Source organism: Aquarana catesbeiana, linkage group LG09, assembly GCF_042186555.1.
Source record: "Aquarana catesbeiana isolate 2022-GZ linkage group LG09, ASM4218655v1, whole genome shotgun sequence".
NCBI lineage: Eukaryota > Metazoa > Chordata > Amphibia > Anura > Ranidae > Aquarana > Aquarana catesbeiana.
The window spans coordinates 44,162,475-44,182,972 of NC_133332.1; the positions used below are offsets into that span (position 1 = coordinate 44,162,475).

General features: G+C 43.7%; 2 protein-coding genes across 2 annotated transcripts in view; both read left to right on the forward strand.

Annotated features, from left to right (window-relative positions):
* The window catches only part of LOC141107558 (HAUS augmin-like complex subunit 3), a 38,342-nt gene extending 34,330 nt beyond the window's left edge, over nucleotides 1–4,012 (forward strand). The window contains exon 5 of the mRNA XM_073598387.1: nucleotides 3,722–4,012. Coding sequence (XP_073454488.1) covers nucleotides 3,722–3,943 — 222 coding nt within the window. The 3' untranslated portion in view covers nucleotides 3,944–4,012. The remainder of the gene's footprint in view (nucleotides 1–3,721) is intronic.
* A 3,418-nt stretch (nucleotides 4,013–7,430) lies between these two features.
* The window catches only part of LOC141107556 (uncharacterized), a 146,237-nt gene continuing 133,169 nt past the window's right edge, over nucleotides 7,431–20,498 (forward strand). The window contains exon 1 of the mRNA XM_073598380.1: nucleotides 7,431–7,586. Within this exon, the coding sequence (XP_073454481.1) occupies nucleotides 7,535–7,586 (52 nt within the window). The 5' untranslated portion in view covers nucleotides 7,431–7,534. The remainder of the gene's footprint in view (nucleotides 7,587–20,498) is intronic.

Below are 20,498 nucleotides of genomic sequence, written 5' to 3' on the forward strand. Positions count from 1 at the left end.
GGTACGGAGGTTCAGGATGGAATCTGTCCGTTCCGTGGTGGCGGCGCTACATCAAGGGGATTTCCTGACCTTCTTGAACATCAAGGACGCATACTTGCATGTCCCCGTATACGTCATGCGCCAGAGATTCCTGCGTTTTGCGGTCGGGACGCGCACTATCAATTTGTGGCGCTTCCTTTTTGGCCTGGCGTCGGTGCCGAGGGTCTTTACCAAGGTGCTGGCTCCGCTTCTGGCGTTGCTGAGACGGCGAGGGATCGCGATCTTGGGTTACCTGGACGATCTCCTCCTGAGGGCAGCCTCAGCTTCAGCATTGAGAGAGGATGTGGCGATCACCATGGAGACCCTTCGAGAGTTCAGCTGGGTGTTGAATCTCCAGAAGTCGGTGTTTCCGACCCAACGCCTGGAGTACTTGGGGTTGATTCTGGACTCCTCAAAGGCGAGGGTCTTTCTAGAAAGTGACAGACTCTTCGCTCCGCAGAGGGGTTACTGATGTCCCGCAAGTGGTCATCGCTATGTTTTTGCATGCAAGTTCTGGGCCTCATGGTGGCCATTTTCAAGGCAGTTCCGTATGCTTAATTTCACACTTGGGTCTTGCAGAGGGAGATCTTGTCCATATGAGACAAATCTTTGACATCCCTGGATTGTCAAATCCAGGTGAGCCGTCTAGCCAAGGCTTCGTTTCTTTGGTGGCTAAGGTCCCCGGCTCTTTGGTCTGGGAAGTCGTTTCTTCCCCTCCATTGGACGGTGATCACGACAGATGTTTTTAGCCAAGGAAGCTGCCATCTTGGCCTCTGTCTAATCTTCAACTGCCATGATGCTGCACATGTGATGACACCAGCCATTTGGTGGTTTGACAGTTTGGTTTCTGGCACAACTAATGTGACAGTTACATTCTGGGCATGCTAAGAATGTAACTGTTTTTTTTTTAAACTGCTTTAAAGACCAGATAAACAAAGTTTTTTTAGGCCTCGTTCACACCACGGTGTAGACATCAGTTTTTCGGCACACATTCTGCAAGGGCACAAAAAAACCAATGGTTCTCTATGTGCCCTGTTCACACCACAATGTATAAATTTTTTTTTATTTATTTTTTTTTCTGTGCAGGAATCGGCAATGCGTATGCAGTTTTCTGCACAGGCAAAAAACTGACTTGACCTCAACACTGGTGTGAACAGGGCACATCTGAAATGAAGTGCATGAAAAGTGACATCTGCTTCCATCAGTTTTCATGCACGTATGGTGTGAACAAGCCCTAAAGGATAAGTTCACCTTTTTGTACAAAGAATAAATGCGCATCTTTTTGCGGGTAAAAAATGTGCATTTTTTTTTTTTTTATATTAGGAGATCACTGATGCCATGCAGGTCTCGTCCACACTGTCAGTGTATCAGCATGCTCATACCTCGTACGAGGAGTACGATACATTCTGACAGGAAGACTCAACTATCACAGTGCTCACTGTGCCATGGTAGTTCATTGAGCACTACAAGCTGACAGCCGCTAAGGGTGTTGGGACTTGTAGTTCATTCATACACACAACTCTGTTTATGAATGATGTGGGCAGAGCCACGCACAGGCGCTCTGCTGCCAAATACTGGCAGCTAGTGTGGGGAACTTCTCCCCGTACTGCTGCCACAGGGAGAGGGCGACTGCAGGGCTAGGGAGGTGTTACATGTTCCACCCTAAAAGGTGAACTTATCCTTTAACCACTTAACCACTTTGCCCCCTTCCTGACCAGACCATTTTTTGCGATACGGCACTGCGTCGCTTTAACTGACAATTGCACGGTTTTGCAACGCTGTACCCAAACAAAATTTATGTCCTTTTTTCCCCACAAATAGAGCTTTCCTTTGGTGGTATTTTTTTTTTTTTTTTATGAGGATTGCGGCAGACAGCTCGGACACTTTTGACACTAATTTGGGACCATTGACATTTATACAGTAATCGGCTATTTTTAGCTCTGATTGCTGTATAAATGTCACTGGCAGGGAAGGGGTTAACTGTGTTCCCTAGGTGTGTTCTAACTGTAGGGGGGGATGGGACTGACTAGGGGAGGAGACAGATCGGTGGTTGTACTTGGTATGATCACACGATCGGTCTCCTCTCCCCTGAGAGAATCAGAACACAGATCCCGGTTCTTATTCTGTCACGAGCGATCGCGCGCGCCTGCTGTGACATCTTAAAGGAGCGACCTATAGCTACGGCGATTTGAGCAGCCATGCCAACCTGCTGCAGTATAACTGCGGCGGCTGGTTGGCTATTGGTTAAATCAGCCATATACGTTACAGGAGCATAAAAGCAAAGTTTGCAAAGTCTTACAGTTTTTCTTTTAGAAAGCAGCCACATCATGGGTAGAAAAGCCTGTTCCCTACCAGCATGTTGTAGAGATGGACCAGTGTTTAGCATACAAAGTGATTAATAAGGATTGGGCATAAGATGATTGTCTCCCAGGCCAGGATAACCAGTAGCAAGGCCACCTCAAGTGTAGCAATGAGCAGTAGTAAAGGTTACTCTACCCAAGTGCTAAAATTATACTGCCAGAGCGCATTTATGGTAGCAGTGCTAACCCTAGACCGACTGGGCAGTGGTGGCTGGTTCCCCAAATTTTTAGGGGTGCGCAAACTGAAAAAAAAAGGCCCATCAGCTGCAGCCACTTGTGGCCCACCCATATACCACCACTGTGAGGTCTGCCCGCACTTATCCCATCTTGGTGGCGGGTCAGGCAGCGGGTGACGGCGACGAGCTGTGGAACGGCTCCTGTGTCCTCCATACTCTTCTCTCGCTACTTGATTGGCGGAGAGGCGGTTCAGTGTTAGAAAAGCAAATATTCATTTGTTTTTCTAACACATCTGGGTGGCCTGCGAGTGCAAAGCTCTGCGCTCGCAGTCCACCTTTTTTTTGAAGCCTACTAGAGCCTATGGCTCTAATCGTGTGCTTCAAAAAAACAACCCCGCCACTGGAATTCAGATGCCCAGTGTCCGAAAAGGGGTCAGACACCTGAATAGGGGGTGGCAGCGGCAGCCATGGATGGATTCACACAATGTATGAATCTATCCATTAGAGAGGGGGCCCGTGCGCTCTTAATGGACGGGCCACCCCTGCGGCTGGGTATACTGTCCAAAAGAAAAGGATGGGAGGGGGCAGGGGAACAAAGGGGGCCTGAAAATAATTATGCAAGGAGCACTTCTTTTTTGAGATGTTCTGTCAGCTATGGTTGGGGCATTTTAAAACCATCAGTGGCACTTTGACAACAGTCCCAGTTAACCCGCATGCAGTATAAGTTTGGGTTGCTGATGTGTGGACTTAAAATAAGGGTCTATGAGAAATGGATAGGCACATGCACTGCAATACAAATAATATTCACAGCACTCTCTGAATAACACACTTAGGTGTTAGACCTGTAGAAGCTTTGACTTTTGACTTTGGTTGCAGGGTCCAGGGAAAATCTGCTAATGGTTCCTAAACTGGTATGCTCCGCTACTTTTAGTGTATATGTTTTTATTCTAATAGAGAAGAGGAGGAAGGAGCAGACAGAACCATGGATGCCATGTTTCCTGGACTGGAGAACCTATAGAGATCCAACAAGATTTCAAACTTGCTCAATTTTTTTTGGTTTTTACTTTTTATTTCTTTACCTCCCATTGAGTAGGGTTTCCTGACCAGTAGGATCTTCCATAAATTGACAAGTCCACTCTAAGCCGTTTTTTTAATTTTATTTTCTAGAACCTCACCCTGGCCTTTGAAGTGCTCTGCTCTGGTGTTTCACAGTTTAATCAATTATGTCTGGACTGCCTACGGGATCTGGAACGCAAGAAACATTCCATTCAGACTTCTTATCTAGAGCAGGAGAGACAGTTCTATGTTCTCTTCTATCGGGACCCCATTCAACTGGCCAAACTTGTCCAAGATCTGGAGCAGCGCGTGAAAGAGATACCGACTGACTGAGCAGGACATCCAACTTTGGACTGTCAATAACCATAGCATTTGGCACTTCATGTCGGTTTCACTTATAGTGGTGGCTGATTACACATATGATATGCAGTTTGTACTTAATAAACAAGTATTGATGCATCTGGTTCCATGTTTTATTCATCTTGGTGACCTATTATTTAGAGTGAAAGCAGCCATCTTATTCCAGTAGGTTATGAAATTTAGCCTAATCATTTACAGGAGCTGCCACTGGTGGCCTCATCAAGGAGATCCCAGTTTCCATGATCCTCCTCTGCACTTTCTGTGCCACTCGTCGGAAGCCAGAATCCAGACATGAAGTCAGAACTCTTGATCTGCATCATGCAGAGAGGTCACACTTTTCCTGTTGGAGTTTAATGCATATCTAAACCCAAAAAACAAGATTTAATATATTGTAGCTTGCCTAACCTTCAATGTGGTGGCTGTATTAGTTTTCACTTTTTATGCCCTGTACACACGAGCGGAATTTCCGTCGGAAAAATCTTGGATGGTTTTTCTGACGGAATTCCGCTCAAGCTTGCCTTGCATACACACAGTCACACAAGTTTTCTGAACGTTCGACCGTCAAGAACGTGGTGATGTACAACACTACGATGAGCCGAGAAAATGAAGTTCAATGCTTCCGAGCATGCGTCAAATTGTTTCCGAGCATGCCTGTTTTTTTGCGCGTTGGAATTGCATACAGACGAACGTAATTTCCATCAAGAACTTTTTCCGTCGGAAAAATAGAGAACCAGCTCTCAATCTTTTGCTGGAGGAAATTCAGACAGAAAAAGTTGGATGGAGCATACACACTGCCGGAATATTCGACCAAAAGCTCCCATCACACTTTTTTTGACGGAAATTCCGCTTGTGTGTATGAGGCATTAGGCTTTTTCTTCTTTATTTTCACATGGAGATCCGGCCAGTAAGTCTGTTATTTTCTAACTTACTTCAACAGACCAAGCTGTCCAGCAAATAGGCAATTACAGAGATGAGACAAACCCTTTAAGGACCCCCTCAACTCCCCACTCCTTTTTTGTTTTTTAAACCTTCAGCCTTTAGCACCAAAAAAAAGAAATGAATAATGCAGCTGCCATATCTAAGTACATTAATTCATCAGTTAGCTTGACCAGCAGTGGCAGTACATTCATTCATCGGTGACCATGACCAGCAGTGGCAGTACATTCATTCATCGGTGACCATGACCAGCAGTGGCAGTACATTCATTCATCAGTGACCATGACCAGCAGTGGCAGTACATTAATTCATTCATTGGTGACCATGACCATCAGTGGCCATATATTCATTCATCAGTGACCATGACCAGCAGTGGCCGTATATTCATTCATCAGTGACCATGACCAGCAGTGGCAGTGCATTAATTCATCAGTAACCATGACCAGCAGTGGCAGTACATTCATTCATCTGTGACCATGACCAGCAGTGGCAGTACATTAATTCATTCATTGGTGACCATGACCAGCAGTGGCAGTACATGCATTCATTCATCAGTGACCATGACCAGCAGTGGCCGTATATTCATTCATCAGTGACCATGACCAGCAGTGGCCGTATATTCATTTATCAGTGACCATGACCAGCAGTGGCAGTGCATTAATTCATCAGTAACCATGACCAGCAGTGGCAGTACATTAATTAATCAGTGACCATGACCAGCAGTGGCAGTATATTCATTCATTCATCAGTGACCATGACCAGCAGTGGCAGTACATTCATTCATCAGTGACCATGACCAGCAGTGGCAGTACATTCCTTCATCAGTGACCATGACCAGCAGTGGCAGTAGATTAATACATCAGTGGCAGTAAATTCATCAGTGATCATGACCAGCAGTGGCAGTATATTAATTCATCAGTAACCATGACCAGCAGTGGCAGTAAATTCATTCGCCAGTGACCAGTAAATTCATTCATCTCTGACCATGACCAGTAAATTCATTCATCCGTGACCAGTGCAGGACATTAATACATCAGTTACTATGACCAGTAGCAGTACATTTACCCCCCCCCCCCTGCCATGCTGCATATTAAAAAAATCAGGCAGTCACAGTTCTTAATCTTCAGACTGCAGTCAGATGGCTGCATTCCGTATGGCATCAGCTTAATTTAACTTAGTGCTTTCTTACTTGTGAATACGATAGATACTACACACTGACTGTGCTGCTGTCTGAACTTGTATGAAGTTGTTGGTTACTCCTTGGCGGCGCTTTCTCCTCTAGGTTGCAGCAGCTCTCTACGCTCCTCATATGATAATCCCCTCCTGCCTCCGGCCGTGAGAGATGTCATGCCGCCGGGATGGGGCTGTAAACTTAGGGGGAGGGAAGTCGTGGCAGCAATGCTGGCTATTGGCTGGCGCGGCCGTCGGGTGCAGGAGCCTTAACGTAAATGTGACATCTACACAGACAAAGAGAGTGAGTGACAGTGACAACCGTCCCACTGAGCCATCGGCCCACCGGGAAACTCCCAGTAGTCACGATGGCCAGTCCATCCCTGCTTGTGGAGGCTGCCATTTGTGGATGGACATTTTATGGTTACACAACCTATCACATTGCTATATTCTTTTTATATGGACTATAAACTGAAGGACTTACCTTCCCACAGGCAATATATAGATAAGAAAAACCAAAGGATTGCTGCACTTAAAACAATGCATAATGTGTTCTTCCTCCTTCTTTTTTTTTTTTTTTTTTTTTTTTTTTTTGTAGGCAGACTATATGTGAATTGCCAAGGCTCCATTCATATTTGTGTGGCTCCAAAGTCGCACAATTTCCACTGTGATTTTTGATCTGACTTTACTCTCTGGCACGAAGTGTCATCAAAGTGGTGCAGGCACCTTTTAAAGTCACTGCGACGTTATGTGGCACCGATCTGAATGGGTGCCATTGAAAACCGTGGACTGTGACTTGTCATGTGACTTTGTGTTCAAAGTCGCATGACAATTCACACAAGTGTGAATGGAGCCTAAAGAAAGAAATATCTTTTCTGGCCTGTGTTCACTACAGATTTCCTGTAAAATGTCCCCTGATCCTGTTGGGGGTGTTTGAATTGAACACATGTCAAAGTAAACAACTTTTTTAGTAAATAGGTCCCTGTAGTTTAGTATCTGAATGTAGTAAAGATTTACTGGGACTTTTAGTTCCTCCAAAGCTGGAGAGCTGCAATCTGGTCATCCCTAACCTTCTGCTAACATAACATTTTGGCGCAATGGGAGGATCCACAGAACGCTGATCTGTGAAAGCGCAGAGGGTTTATATATTGCGTCCTGAACACTTTCAGCCTGGTCCAGACTCCTGTCATATTTTGGATCTGTGACTGTGTAATATTTCCCTTCTCCCCCCCCCCCCTTCAGCCCGGTCGGTTCTCAGGCTCTCCCTATTGTCTGCAGTCAGGAAGTGGATAGGGTGCAGTTTGTCCTACAATGATATAGGATGGGGGGGCACTTCCCTGGTTGTGACCTCACTCATTCTCTGACTGTGTGATGGGGACGGAGCTGCTGTGTGGGGGTGGGAAAGGAACAGAGGTGCCCGCAAACTAGTGAGCACTCAGGATTTACTACCCAGCTGTGATGGGCACCCAATGGATGGTTTTATTCCTCTTCCCCTTGCCGCTGTGCCAAGGTAAGACTGATGGCTGTGTGTGGGGTCACAGAAATTGGGAACTACTATGTACTCTTCATGTGGGTCCCTAGAGAAGGGATAACAGAAAAACGATGATCAGATCAGTGACTAAGGGTCACCATACACGGTACAACCAGATCGTACAATCTTTGTACAGTCAACCTTAGAGTTACCAAAAATTTTTTTAAAAATCCAATCCATTTGTATCCAATCAAGCAGGTACGTGCATGGAATATTTGTTGGTATATCGAAAGGGGATTGTACAATCGAAGGTACAGCACTTTGCCATGATGATGCCCAAAAATAGTGCATAGAAAGGGGGGGGGGGGGGGGGAATGATCGTGTCCTTGCCTTTGGCAACCCATTGCTTCCCATATAAGGGGGTCCATCCAGGTGTAGTCTACAACTGCTGTTTTTATTAATCAGCCCAGATGTCCACATATATGGACCATTAAAAGCAAACTGCTGGACATGCCAAGGCAAACATTTTCCGATATCCAGATAAAGACGGAAAAGAGCAGTAACCCACGACAAACGGTTCATGGTTTAATTTCTGGTTGTGGAGATCTGGTGAGGGGTATGAGTTGGTAGATACAGTATAATGAGCTATGTTCATCGGTCTAGTACTGTTCCATAGATACAAAATCATGGACTGTTCCTTCTCCATAATATATAAAGTTCTCGGTATTTGATCCTGTGCGGTTATGGGTGGGAAGGACGCCTTTGTCAAGAACATTATATCGCCGGGGATGGTTTGCTGCCTTTGGTGTTTGTCCCTGTTGTTTTTTTTTTTTTTTTTTTTGTTTTTTTGGGTTTTTTTTAGCAGGTGCAAAGTGATCCTGCTCTAGATCAATATGAATAAAATGATATATCATTTATTTTATTTTCCATGTTATTATCTACTTCTCACGATTTTTATAAAAATTCTGGAACTCTCAAAATATGTTCTTGTATAAATGCATGGTTTCACTTCTCTTCATCTAAATATTGCATGCATTTTTTTTTTTTATCCCTTCATGCTGTTTTCTATGCACATCTATGTAATGCATGAGATGAGACTTTTCATATTTGTACATGTTATTTTCCTGCTTCACAAGGTTGCTGATCATGATCTGTATGCTGCCTGTCTGTTCTTTTTCTGTATGAGTAGAGGTGTAGTACCAATTCCCCTAGGGCTTGTGCATGCCTTTAGTTGGTATTTTCTGTACACCACCACACCTGTATGGTGTGAACAGGGCACATGGAATATAAGACCCCGTTCACAATTGGCGATTTGGAATTGTGGGTCGTATTGGCATGATTCTGCCCGTGATTCCAAATCGCATGTAAATCGCTGAAAAACACACAACGCATGTTTGAGTGCCATTTATTCTAAATGGCACCCCAAATGCGGTGGAGTTTTGCTGCACAACAGAATTGCGCTGCATTCATGGTAAAATGCACCATTAAAAATCATGTGAAGCTTCTCACCCAAAAAGGAGCAGGAGCTTATTTTGAGGGACAAACGCGCATACAGCAAACCCATTGAAGTGAATGGGCTTCGCATAAAAGTCGCCCACACAGAATCATGAGTGGGAACAAGGTGAGTTCCTGCTACGCAAGGTTTGATTGGAGCCTAACTGTTTCCTATGTGCCCTGATCATGCCATGCATGCTGGGGGATATGCAGAAAAACTCAGCTCAATGAATATGTTGGCCTTGTACGCTGCTGCTTTTGTGTGCTAAAACATGTGTCCAACTTGCCCATAAGAAAAATAGTTTGCATCTCAACACTGCTGTGTGGTGTGCGTTGGGAGGCCCATAGAGCTCAAATATGCAATATAACATGTGTTGCCCTCCTTTTTTTTTTTTTTTTTTTTTTTTTTTTTTTTTTTTTTTTTGGGAGGTTATGACAAAAAACCCTTCACAAACAAGATATTGCGCTCAACCTGTAGGTAAATAAGAGAACCAGAACTTTTGCTAAGTGGAAGAGTGGGTTTGATAGTAAAGTTGGCAGTGCCTCCACCCAGGACAGGACCTCTGTGAACAGAGGGGATTCTCTTCCTGAGAAATTAATCAGTAATCTAAACAAAGTAATTGGGAGCAGAAGAACTACTACAACCAACATATAACATTACCCATAAGTATATAGATGCACCCAGTACAGAAATAACAACACAAGCATTATATAAAAAGTGATGAATAACAGTACATACATCCAATGAACAAACTGGTATTATCCGCAAAGGGCCCGTCAGGAGTCCTGGTGGAATTAAGCATATATACCCTAGTATAAATATAGTTCTTCATAGAGATCTCCAGATGAATGTTGCAGCAAAGTCCAGTTGCAGGGGCCCCTGAGGATGATGCAGCATCTGTCTTTGTGTCAGAGACCTGAAGACCAGATCTGTGGTCACGGGGAGATCCTCCAACTGTTGTCCAACCAGCCTGGAATGGAACTTCTAGAAAAATCCACTCCGATTTGATCAATCTGATGTTTATTTGTTGAGCTATTGCCTGAATGGTGCTATTTTTTCAAACATTAAAGGTGACCAACCCACATCAAGAGTAGTGGTCATTTTCAACTGTTTCTTCCTTTTTGTACATATTCTTGTATTTGCATCCTATGTATATTATATGTATTGTACACCTTACTTTTTTAACCATTTTTTCAATAAAACCAATACTTTTATGACAATGGTATGACGCTTAGATGACTATTACCCCTTTAAAGTCCCACTTAGAGGAAAACTTTATGCATTTTGTTTTGTTGAGCTGAGCAATTGTTTTTTAATGTAAAGGAAAGGTTTGCCTTTGTGAATTGTTGTACTGTATATATGGCCAGAATTAGTTTGGTTGATCCTTCAGACCAGCAGTCTCCAAACTGCAGCCCTTTGCTTGCCTTTATACAGCCCTCAGCACTATTCCATGCACTGACACCAACAATGGGGCACTCTTCCTCCCACTGACACCAACGGAGGGGCATTCTTCCCATTGACACCAGTGATGGGCCACTACTCTTCCCACTGACACCAACAATGAGCCACTCTTCTCCTGCTGTCACCAAAGATGGGGTATTGTTTAGAAATTTGAAACCCCTGCTCTAAATGGCTATCAGGATTGGGAGCCTCCCATAGAGTTGGGTTTGTTATCAACTTGCCATGCGCCACTCATCCCATGTCTAAACAAGCTTTAACTGGTGATACTTAGTGCTTTCCTTAAAGCAAAGACTGTTACTGTGCTGTTTTCTAATTTAGAATAGGCATAGATGTGCCCCCTTTTGCCACATAGTGCTTGCTTTTATGGCCCATTGCCATGCATTGATGAATGTGTTAACCACTTTAAGACCAGGCCTTTTTCTGAAATTTGTTGTTTACAAGTAAATATCAGTATTTTTTGCTAGAAAATTTACTTAGAACCCCAAAACATTATATATACATTTTTTGCAGAGACCCTAGAGCAGTGATGGGGAACCTTCGAACCCCAGATGTTTTGGAACTACATTTCCCATGATGCTCACGCACTCTGCAGTGTAGTTGAGCATCAAGGGAAATATAGTTCAAAAACATCTGGAGTGCCAAGGTTCGCCATCACTGCCCTAGAGAATAAAATGGTGGTCGTTGCAATATTTTATGTCACACTGCATTTGCGCAGCGGTCTTTCAAACGCAATTTTTTTGGGGGAAAAAATACACTTTAATCAATAACAAAACCGTAAAGCTAGCCCAAATTTTTTTGTATAATGTGAAAGATGATGTTACGCCGAGTAAATGGATATCTAACATGTCATGCTTTAAAATTGCGCATGCTCATGGAATGGCGACAAACCACGGTACTTAAAAATCCCTATAGGCAACGCTTTAAAAATGTTTACAGGTTACCTGTTTAGAGTTATGCAGCATACACACGGTCGGACTTTTCGGCTACAAAAGGCCGACGGACCGAGTCCGGCAGACAATCCGATCGTGTGTGGGCTTCTCTGGACTTTGAGCGGACTTTTCCAGCCGCAAATCTGACGGACTTTAGATTTGGAACATGCTTCAAATCTTTACGTCGTAACTCCGCCGGACCCAGAAATCTGGTCGTCTGTATGCTAGTCCGACGGACAAAAACCGACGCTAGGGCAGCTATTGGCGGCTACTGGCTATCAACTTCCTTATTTTAGTCCGGTGTGCATCATCACGTACGAATCCGTTTGACTTTTGTGTGATCGTGTGTAGGCAAGTTCGGTCGGTAGTCTGTTGAAAGTCCACCAAAAGCCCGTGGAAAGTCTGTCGAATGGGCTGTCGTACTTTTGTAGCTGAAAAGTCCGACCGTGTGTACGCGGCATTACAGAGGAGGACTTGCACTAGAATTTTTGGCTCTTGCTCTAACGATCATAGTGAATACCCCACATGTGTGGTTTGAACACCGTTTACATATGCGGGTGCGACTTACATATGCGTTCGCTTCTGCGTGTGAGCTCGGAGGGATGGGGCGCTTAAGTGAAACATTTTTTAAAATTTTATTTTAACACTGTCCCCCCCCTTTTTTTTTTTTTTTTTTTTTTTTTTCTATTCCTATTATAAGGAATGTAACCGTCCCTTGTAATAGAAATAAGCATAACCGGTCCTCTTTATTGAGAGATCTGGGGTAAAAAATACTTTTTTTTTTTAACTGTTAAAAAGCACATTAAGAAAAAAAAAAATCCTTTAAGCCCGAGACGTCAGATGTTGATCTGGTCCTCCAAGGACATAGAGCTGAGTGGGGTCATCTTGCCCTCACTCGGCTTCCTGCCCAGGCATCGGATCAGCTCTGGGCTTACCGACGGCTCCAGTAAGCTCGGAGGCAACCAGGAAGCGGAGGGGGCACCTCTCCCGCTACCTATAAAAGTGATCTTGCGGTAAATCTGCCGCTAGGACCACTTTTATGTGAAAGCTGAACTGAAAAAAAATGCTGGTATTTACCGTCCACGTAATGATGTACATTTACAGTAGTTCACCTTTTTGTAGCATGTTACACCCATGTTACCATTGCTGCAGTCCACTCACCCATCACAAGTGTAGAAAAAAGTGGCCATGAACTACCAGGGCTTTGTTGAGCGCTCTAGGTAGTTCATTGAGGCTTCCTGTAAGTGTGTAACTGCCTGCCCATGTGAGGTATGGGCGGGCAGCTGCACAGACAGTCTGCAAGAGCCCTGCTATGGACCCACTTTATTCAATAAATAAAATAAATGCACATCTATTTAAAGCAAAAAAAAAAAATTTAATTTTTTTTTTTTTTTTTTTTTACAAAGGTGAACTTATCAGGGGTAATTTGTTTGGAACTTCTGCTTTAAAGCATTGATCTCCAAACTACGGCCCTCCAGCTGTTGTAGAACTACACATCCCATGAGGCATTGCAAAACTCTGACATTCACAGACATGACTAGGCATGATGGCAATTGAAGTTTCTGAACAACTGGAGGGCCAGTGGTGGCTGGTGGTCGTTCAGGTCACAGGCACCGCCCCCTCGGTGCGTTGGTCACCAGCCCTGCACTTATCCCATTTAGGTCGCGGCCAGCACTTCCTCTGGGTGGTGGTTTCACCCTGCGTCTCCTCCTCCTTGGCGGCTTCCTCTGAATCCCCTCCCCCCCTCCTGCAGCGGCCAAAAGGATCGCTTCTCCTCCCGGACAATCGGGTGATGGGTCTCAAGACCAGCTTCCTGATTGGTCGGGAGGAGAATCGGGAAAACAATAGCGAATAATAATTTGCTATTGTCACACAACTAAAAAAAAAGCAATCTAGCAAAACATACCAAACTGAGCATGTGCAGCCTAACCCCACTAACTCTGTCTTATCCGGACATGTTTTGGGGTTAGTGGAAGAATTGGAGGATCTGTGCATACAGGATCAAGCAGCCTTCTTATACAATGCAGAGGATTAATCCCTTAGGTTCCACAGTGAGGATAACAAGCATGCTTTACTGAAGGGGTAGGCATTGTCGACCCTCCAGCTGTTTTGAAACTACAAGTCCCATGAGACATTGCAAGACCCTGACGATCACAGGCATGACTCCTAGAGGCAGAGGCATGATGGGATTTGTAGTTTCACTACAGCTGGAGGGCTGAGGTTTCCTACCCCTGCTTTACTGCATCTACAGACTGATTTTACTGTTGTGGGTTTAGTAACACCTTAATGTGTATTGTAATAAGGCAGCTCATTCATTTACTGTAAATGGGAAGCCAATGCATCTGGACGAATGTAAAAAAATGTGCATGACCCTTTTTTCCAAACGCAACATGCTGCACATGTATACACATTGTGATTTACTGCACAATGCATTGGGTTGCAATTCCCATTAAATGGCACCACAGTACACTGCACACAGGGCAGGTGCAATGCCTTGCGTTGTGGCAGCACACTATTGTGAATGGGCCCTCCAGAAAACTTGGCCTGAGAGAAACCCTTAGGTTGCTATTAATTTGTGAATGCTGGAAGTAGATGGGTGGTGCTGGAACCTTAGGTAGGTACACGTGGGTATTAACTGATGTATTTGACAAAAATGCACTGGAGGTATCCAGGAGCGGCCCATCCATTAAGGGTGCAGGGGCACCTTCCCCTCCTATCCATGCATCTGGTCCCTTTCAGGATGCATGGATTCCAGAGACTCCAATAGGCTTCAAAATGGGATGGGCTCGGGGTGCAGAGAATGTGAACAGAGCTCACCAAGGTGTGTTTTAATAGCAAATTAATATTCGCTATTGTAACACTGATCCTCCTCCTGGCCAATCAGGAAGTGGGTCTTGAGAGCCGTCACCCGATTGGCTGAAAAGACAGGTGATCCTATTGGACGTCTAGGAAGAGGGGGGGAAACGCATGGTGGAAGAGAGGAGAGGACACAAGAGCCGCTGCTCCATACCCGCTGCCTGCCACCTAGATGGGGGTAAGTACTGGACCGGCAGACATTGGGCGGGGGTAGTGTGTGTTTGCACCCCCTCCCCCCCAAAAAAAAAAAACCACCAGCCGCCATTGGTGGGATATCGTTGGGGCATCTAACAGTATCTGATGGTATGGACTCAAATTGAACGTTTAGGCTAGGTTCACACTAATGCAGGTTAGAAATCGTTCAGCTGATCTCGCACAATTTCAAACTGGCAATGCAGTCTGGCTTCAGGGGCAATTTGACAGATGTCTGTTGATGTACAGATGTCTACTCAAATCGCCCCCCGAAGTTGCCAAAAGTAGTACTCGATTAGCAACCCCCCCCCCGATTCGAACAATGCTATTGCTGGCCATAGCTGCCGATTTGGCATGCGATTTGATGTGCCAAATCGGCCCAATATGAACGTGGGCTAAAACCCACTAGTTCACCAGCTAATAGAAAAACCTTCTGGAAAAGTTAGGTGACTGTTAGGCTTATCACCCTAGTAAAATGACTAGCATTGGATCACTAGGAGTAGCATATGACCGCTGAACGGCTGAAACAAATGTCTCTCTTTGGAGTAAGATACACAAGTTGCATGCAATAGCATCCCGTAGCAAGCAATCGAACATGATTGGAGCATTGTCAATGATTTTCCTCTGTCTTCACTAGCTGCATGCTTGCACCAGGTTGTTCATTAGGCCAGTGAATTCAGAATAACAGCCTTTGGATGAGATATATAGAGAGAGGGAATGATGAGTACAGCAGAGCCGGGCAGGATGCAGGTGCACCCGATTGAGTCAGTACAGAAATAGCATCCATCAGTCCTGAGCAGTGACAGAAGGAAGTAATAGCACAGAAGGTGTAATGAGCGAGGAGGGCAGAGTGCAGTCTAAGACATTTAATGCAACCGGGACCGCGCTAAAGAAAACAGACTACCGAACTAACACTCAGCATAGCTGCTAACATTTTAAAGCTATTGTGTGAAAAAAAAAACAAAACAATTTTTATACATTGATGAAGAAAATTGTTCTGTGCCTTGGATACGTGCTAAATTAAATGAACTCATGCATACCTCAAACCTAGATTGTGACAGCTGCCCTTAATATGTGAAACAATGAAATGTGATCTGTTGCACCCCGTGATGCACCTCCATCCCTAATTCAGACACATTTTGTCCTCGGGACTTTGAATGAGGTGCGACACTGCTGTGGATGAAATAATAATCAATCAAAAAAGCAAGTTTATTGATACATATAGGGTCAACAGTGGCCATAGGCAATGCCCTATTGTTACAGATCTGTGATGTTGTACATGGTATATTACAGTCGAATACAGTTTTCCATAGAGTAATCCATAGTAGGTATACGTATGCAACATAGTAGTCTGATGCGTTTCGTGAATATAGTTCACTTCCTCAGGGGTTAATGCAAACTTAATATCTGACCTGGATATTTTATAGATAGGCAACTCCTATCCTCATTATTGATTAGTGGTTCCAAATTAATAATAACTACTGCAGTAGGGAACAGACACAAAAGATATACTCTGCATCTTTCCAAATAACTGTTCTTCTTTATATTGATGCAATTGAACGTTTTTATACACATGATTACGCAGGTATCACATTAATGTTACAATTGTACATTTATGGTAACAAGGGGCGTAACATAGGCAGACTAATTCTAATCAGGAAAGAATGTAAACATGTACTGAAAACATTATTAGTGCCGTGTGCACAGTGAGGGCAGTGTGCAATACATACAAAATAGAATACAATTATATACAGAACTTACAAATTTCCTTTACAATATCTATGAAATAAAACAGTGTAAAATATGTAGTAAAGAAAGTAAACACAATGTACTAGCATGAAACATTAAAAGGCCGCCATATTGTGCCCATACTCACAGAAACTGTTGAAAGAGAAATCACATGTTCATATTCACTTGGCTACTAATAAGAATGTCTGTCCCGGGAGCTGTGGGCAGGGGGTCCAACGAAGGCCCGGCAAGACAAACAGAAGAGGACGTAGTTAATACATGCACTAGTTTGTAACACAACTTATCAAATAATTTGCAGTAAACTGCGCTTGTTGCGTTTTCACCTAATATAGTAAAAAACACCTTTTACCATTAACCACCTCAATACTGGGCACTTACACCCTTCCTACCCAGGCCATTTGTCAGCTTTCAGCGCTGTCACACTCTGACAATTGCGTGGTCATGCTACACTGTAACCATGTGACATTTTCATCATTCTATTCACACAAATAGAGCTTTCTTTTGGTGGTATTTAATCAATCCTGGGTTTTTTTTTTTTCTTAAAAAAAAAATTAAAAAAAAGGTTTTCTTAAGTAATTTTTCTTCTTCACTGATGGGCGCTGATGAGGAGGCACTGATTAGGTGGCACTGATGAGGAGGCACAAATATGCTGCACTTATGGGCACTGATATGTGGCACTGATGAACACTGATGGGTGGCACTGGGCACAGATAGGTGGCACGGATAGGCAGCACTGATGGGCATTAATGGGTGGCATTGATGGGCACCAGTGATGGGCAGCACTGATAGCCAGCACTGACTGGCATCACTGATTGCTGGCACTTGTGGACACTGTCACGGCATGACCCCCTTTAGAACCTGCACGATCTGCCCTTTCTAAAGTATGCATGCACTGTAGACATCAGCGCACGGCTTTATTGTAAATATCTCCTAAACTGTGGAGGTTTAGGAGATATTTCCAGCACCTACAGTTCAGCCTTAATATAGGCTTACTTGTAGGTAAAAGTGGTTGTACAGGTGATTTAAAGAGTCATTGTAATCATTTGATGAAGATTTTTCTTAGTTTGTTTGCCACATTCGAATCGACAAAAAAATAATTTAAGTTTTTCGATTCAGCCGATTCAAAAGTTTGTGATTTGAATTTTTAAATCGAACAAATCAGTAAATTAGAAGAAAATTCAAAAAAATACATCAAACAAAACTAAATACCAAGATTAACTAATCTATACGAAACTAAACAAATTTTTCCATCATGTACATGTCTAAGGAGAAGGCCTGGCTCACAGTCTCCACTCTAATTCATGAGGTCAGGGCTCTGTGCAGGCCAGTCAAGTCCTCCACCCCAAACTCGCTCATCCATGTCTTTATGGACCTTGCTTTGTGCACTGGTCCAAATTATTTGGTGGAGGGGGGATTATCGTGTGGGGTTTTTTTTTGTTTTTTTGGGGGGTTGGGCTTGGCCCTTTAGTTCCAGTGAAGGGAACTCTTAAGGCGTCAGCATACCAAGACATTTTGGAAAATGTCGTGCTCCCAACTTTGTGGGAACAGTTTGGGGATGGCCCCTTCCGTTCTAACATGACTGCGCACCAGTGCACAAAGCAAGGTATGGTGTAATACGAGATTATCATGGGGTCCCTATTCACCTGGGACAGACCAGGGGTGCCCATGAGTTAATATGGCCTTGCTGTCTACAAGTGGACATGGTGCCGTTTGGATGAGTACACATTGCTGCGATCGTGATTTTTAACACCACGTACCGAGTTTTAAGGCAGTACCGATTGTCAAACTCTCCCATGTAAGTGAATGATGCCATGCTATAACTGCAAGACGAACACTTGGCATGCAGTTTCAAGTGGGTCCAACAAAGAAAAAAAAAAGCCAAAAAGAAAAAACATAGGCATCGCCTCCTCTGAAAAATGTGAAGCACTTTTCAAGGGGGTAGTAAAGTGTGAAAGGAGCCTGATTAGAGCTTGTTTAGACATGAATTTAAATGTTTAATACCATGGATGCCAATTAACACGCTTATCGTGTTTGGCTGCAATACTTATGCATTCAGCATGTGTTTTTGATGCGTTTGCATCGCATTAAATAACGCTTTTCAGACACCTCCTCTGTGTTGGTTTTCTACTGTATAGATTCTTGTACGATCATCTCGGCTTGCAATGCTTTGTAATCGCTTTGTGGAGCATTTGCAGCACGTTCACATAACTGGAGGCCTTTGGAGAGCAGTAAAGCCAGCTAAACGCTTCATCTCCAAATTTGGAGCAATGCAAAGTGAAACTCCGCAAACCCAACCATGTGAACATCACTGTCCTCTGCAATGCACATAACTGGTGTTCTGTAGCATTGAAAGGCATTCATGAGGCTTCAAAAAAGCAGATGAAACACCCGCTTTTAACGCTAATGTAAACCTAGCCTAAGGGCCCATTCACCATTCACACGTAAGCTTGGAGGGGCGGAAAACCCCACTGTTCAGCTATAATTATCTTTGACATTTCTAAATGTTTATCTTAACCACTAGCCGACCGCCGCACACAGATGTACGTCGGCAGAATGGCACAGGCAGGCAAATGGGCATACCTTTACGTCCCTTTGAATTTGCCGCCTATCGGGCGCACGCACACCACGGGAGCGTGCCCGCCTGTCCCGGGAACTCAATGTGCGCTGGCGGCCCGTGATTGCAGCGTGGAGAGGCAGAACGGGGAGATGCCTTTGTAAAGAAGACATTTCCCTGTTTTGCCTTGTGACATGACAGAGATCTACTGCTGTCATCGGGAGCAGTGATCGCTGTCATGTCAGTGGTAGCTCATCCCCCCCACAGTTAGGACACCTCCCTAGGACACACTTAACCCCTTGATCGCCCCCTAGTGTTTAACCCCATCCCTGCCAGTGTCATTTACACAGTAATCAGTGAATTTTTATCGCACTGATCGCTGTATAAATGACAATGGTCCCAAAATAGTGTCAAAAGTGTCCGATGTGTCCGCCATCATGTCGCAGTCACGATAAAAATCGCAGATCGCCGCCATTACTAATAAAAAAAAGAAATAATAATAAAAATGCCATAAATTTATCCCCTATTTTGTAGACGCTATAACTTTTGCGCAAACCAATCAATATAGGCTTATTGCGATTTTTTTTTTTTTTAATGCCAAGAATATGTAGAGGACTACATATCGGCCTAAACTGAGAAAGAAATGTGTCTTTTTTATATATTTTTTGGGGATATTTATTATAGCAAAAAGTAAAAAAAAAAATGTCGCTCTTTTTTTGTTTATAGCGCAAAAAATAAAAAACGCAGAGGTGGTCAAATACCACCAAAAGAAAGCTCTATTTGTGGGGAAAAAAAGGACGTCAATTTTGTTTGGGTACAACGTCGCACAATTGTCAGCTAAAGCAGCGCAGTGCCGAATCGCAAAAAATGGCTCTGGTCAGAAAGGGGGTAAAATCTCCTGGGGCTGAAGTGGTTAAAATCCGTGGTCGTTTCATTGTGTTGTAGAATAATAATTGCTGTGCAGGTATTTTTTCCAGAACTTTTACTGGGAGGGTTTACTATCCTGAGTCTGGTTTGGAAACCAATAATTTTCTCTATATGATGTATTTTAGGCAGGCATTATAGTGTGCTAGGCTTTTCCATAGAAGTGCTAGATTTCTGTTTATTGTGTTCCCACACACAGCAGGAAAACAACAGGAAGATTGTGACATCTCCACCCCTTTACATTCCTCCGCTGAAATGTCTGGTGAGAGGCTTCCACTTCTACGTGCATCGCCCCACATCATGCATATATTGGATCTATACCTTAAATGCAACCAAAAATCCCTCAGACTTGCTTTAAAAGATAAGTCCACTTTTTTGGGGGAAAAAAATAAATAAATTGACATATTTATTTGCAGCATAAAAAAGTGTATATATTATTATTATTTTTTTTTTAATTATTATTTTTTTTTTTCTCGCATATAATTCTGCAAAGCATTGCAACCATGGTCAGTGGATGACGTGTAAGCAGGGCTCCGATTCGCCGCCAGCAACAACAATGCTGGCCAAGGGCCACTTCCTCCGTTCACACCTGTAACATGAAGAAACTCCATCATCTTTTGGTTACTCATTGTCCAGGCCTGTGGCCCACAGAAATGTCCACTCGTTCAGCCTTTTAACAGTTTTACTGTAGCAGAAGCATTATGACCAATTCTTGGCCAACCCTTCACCTTCCTTCCTTTTTGTCCCAACATCAATATAGGATTACTGCCCAACTTTTCGATTGTTCTCAC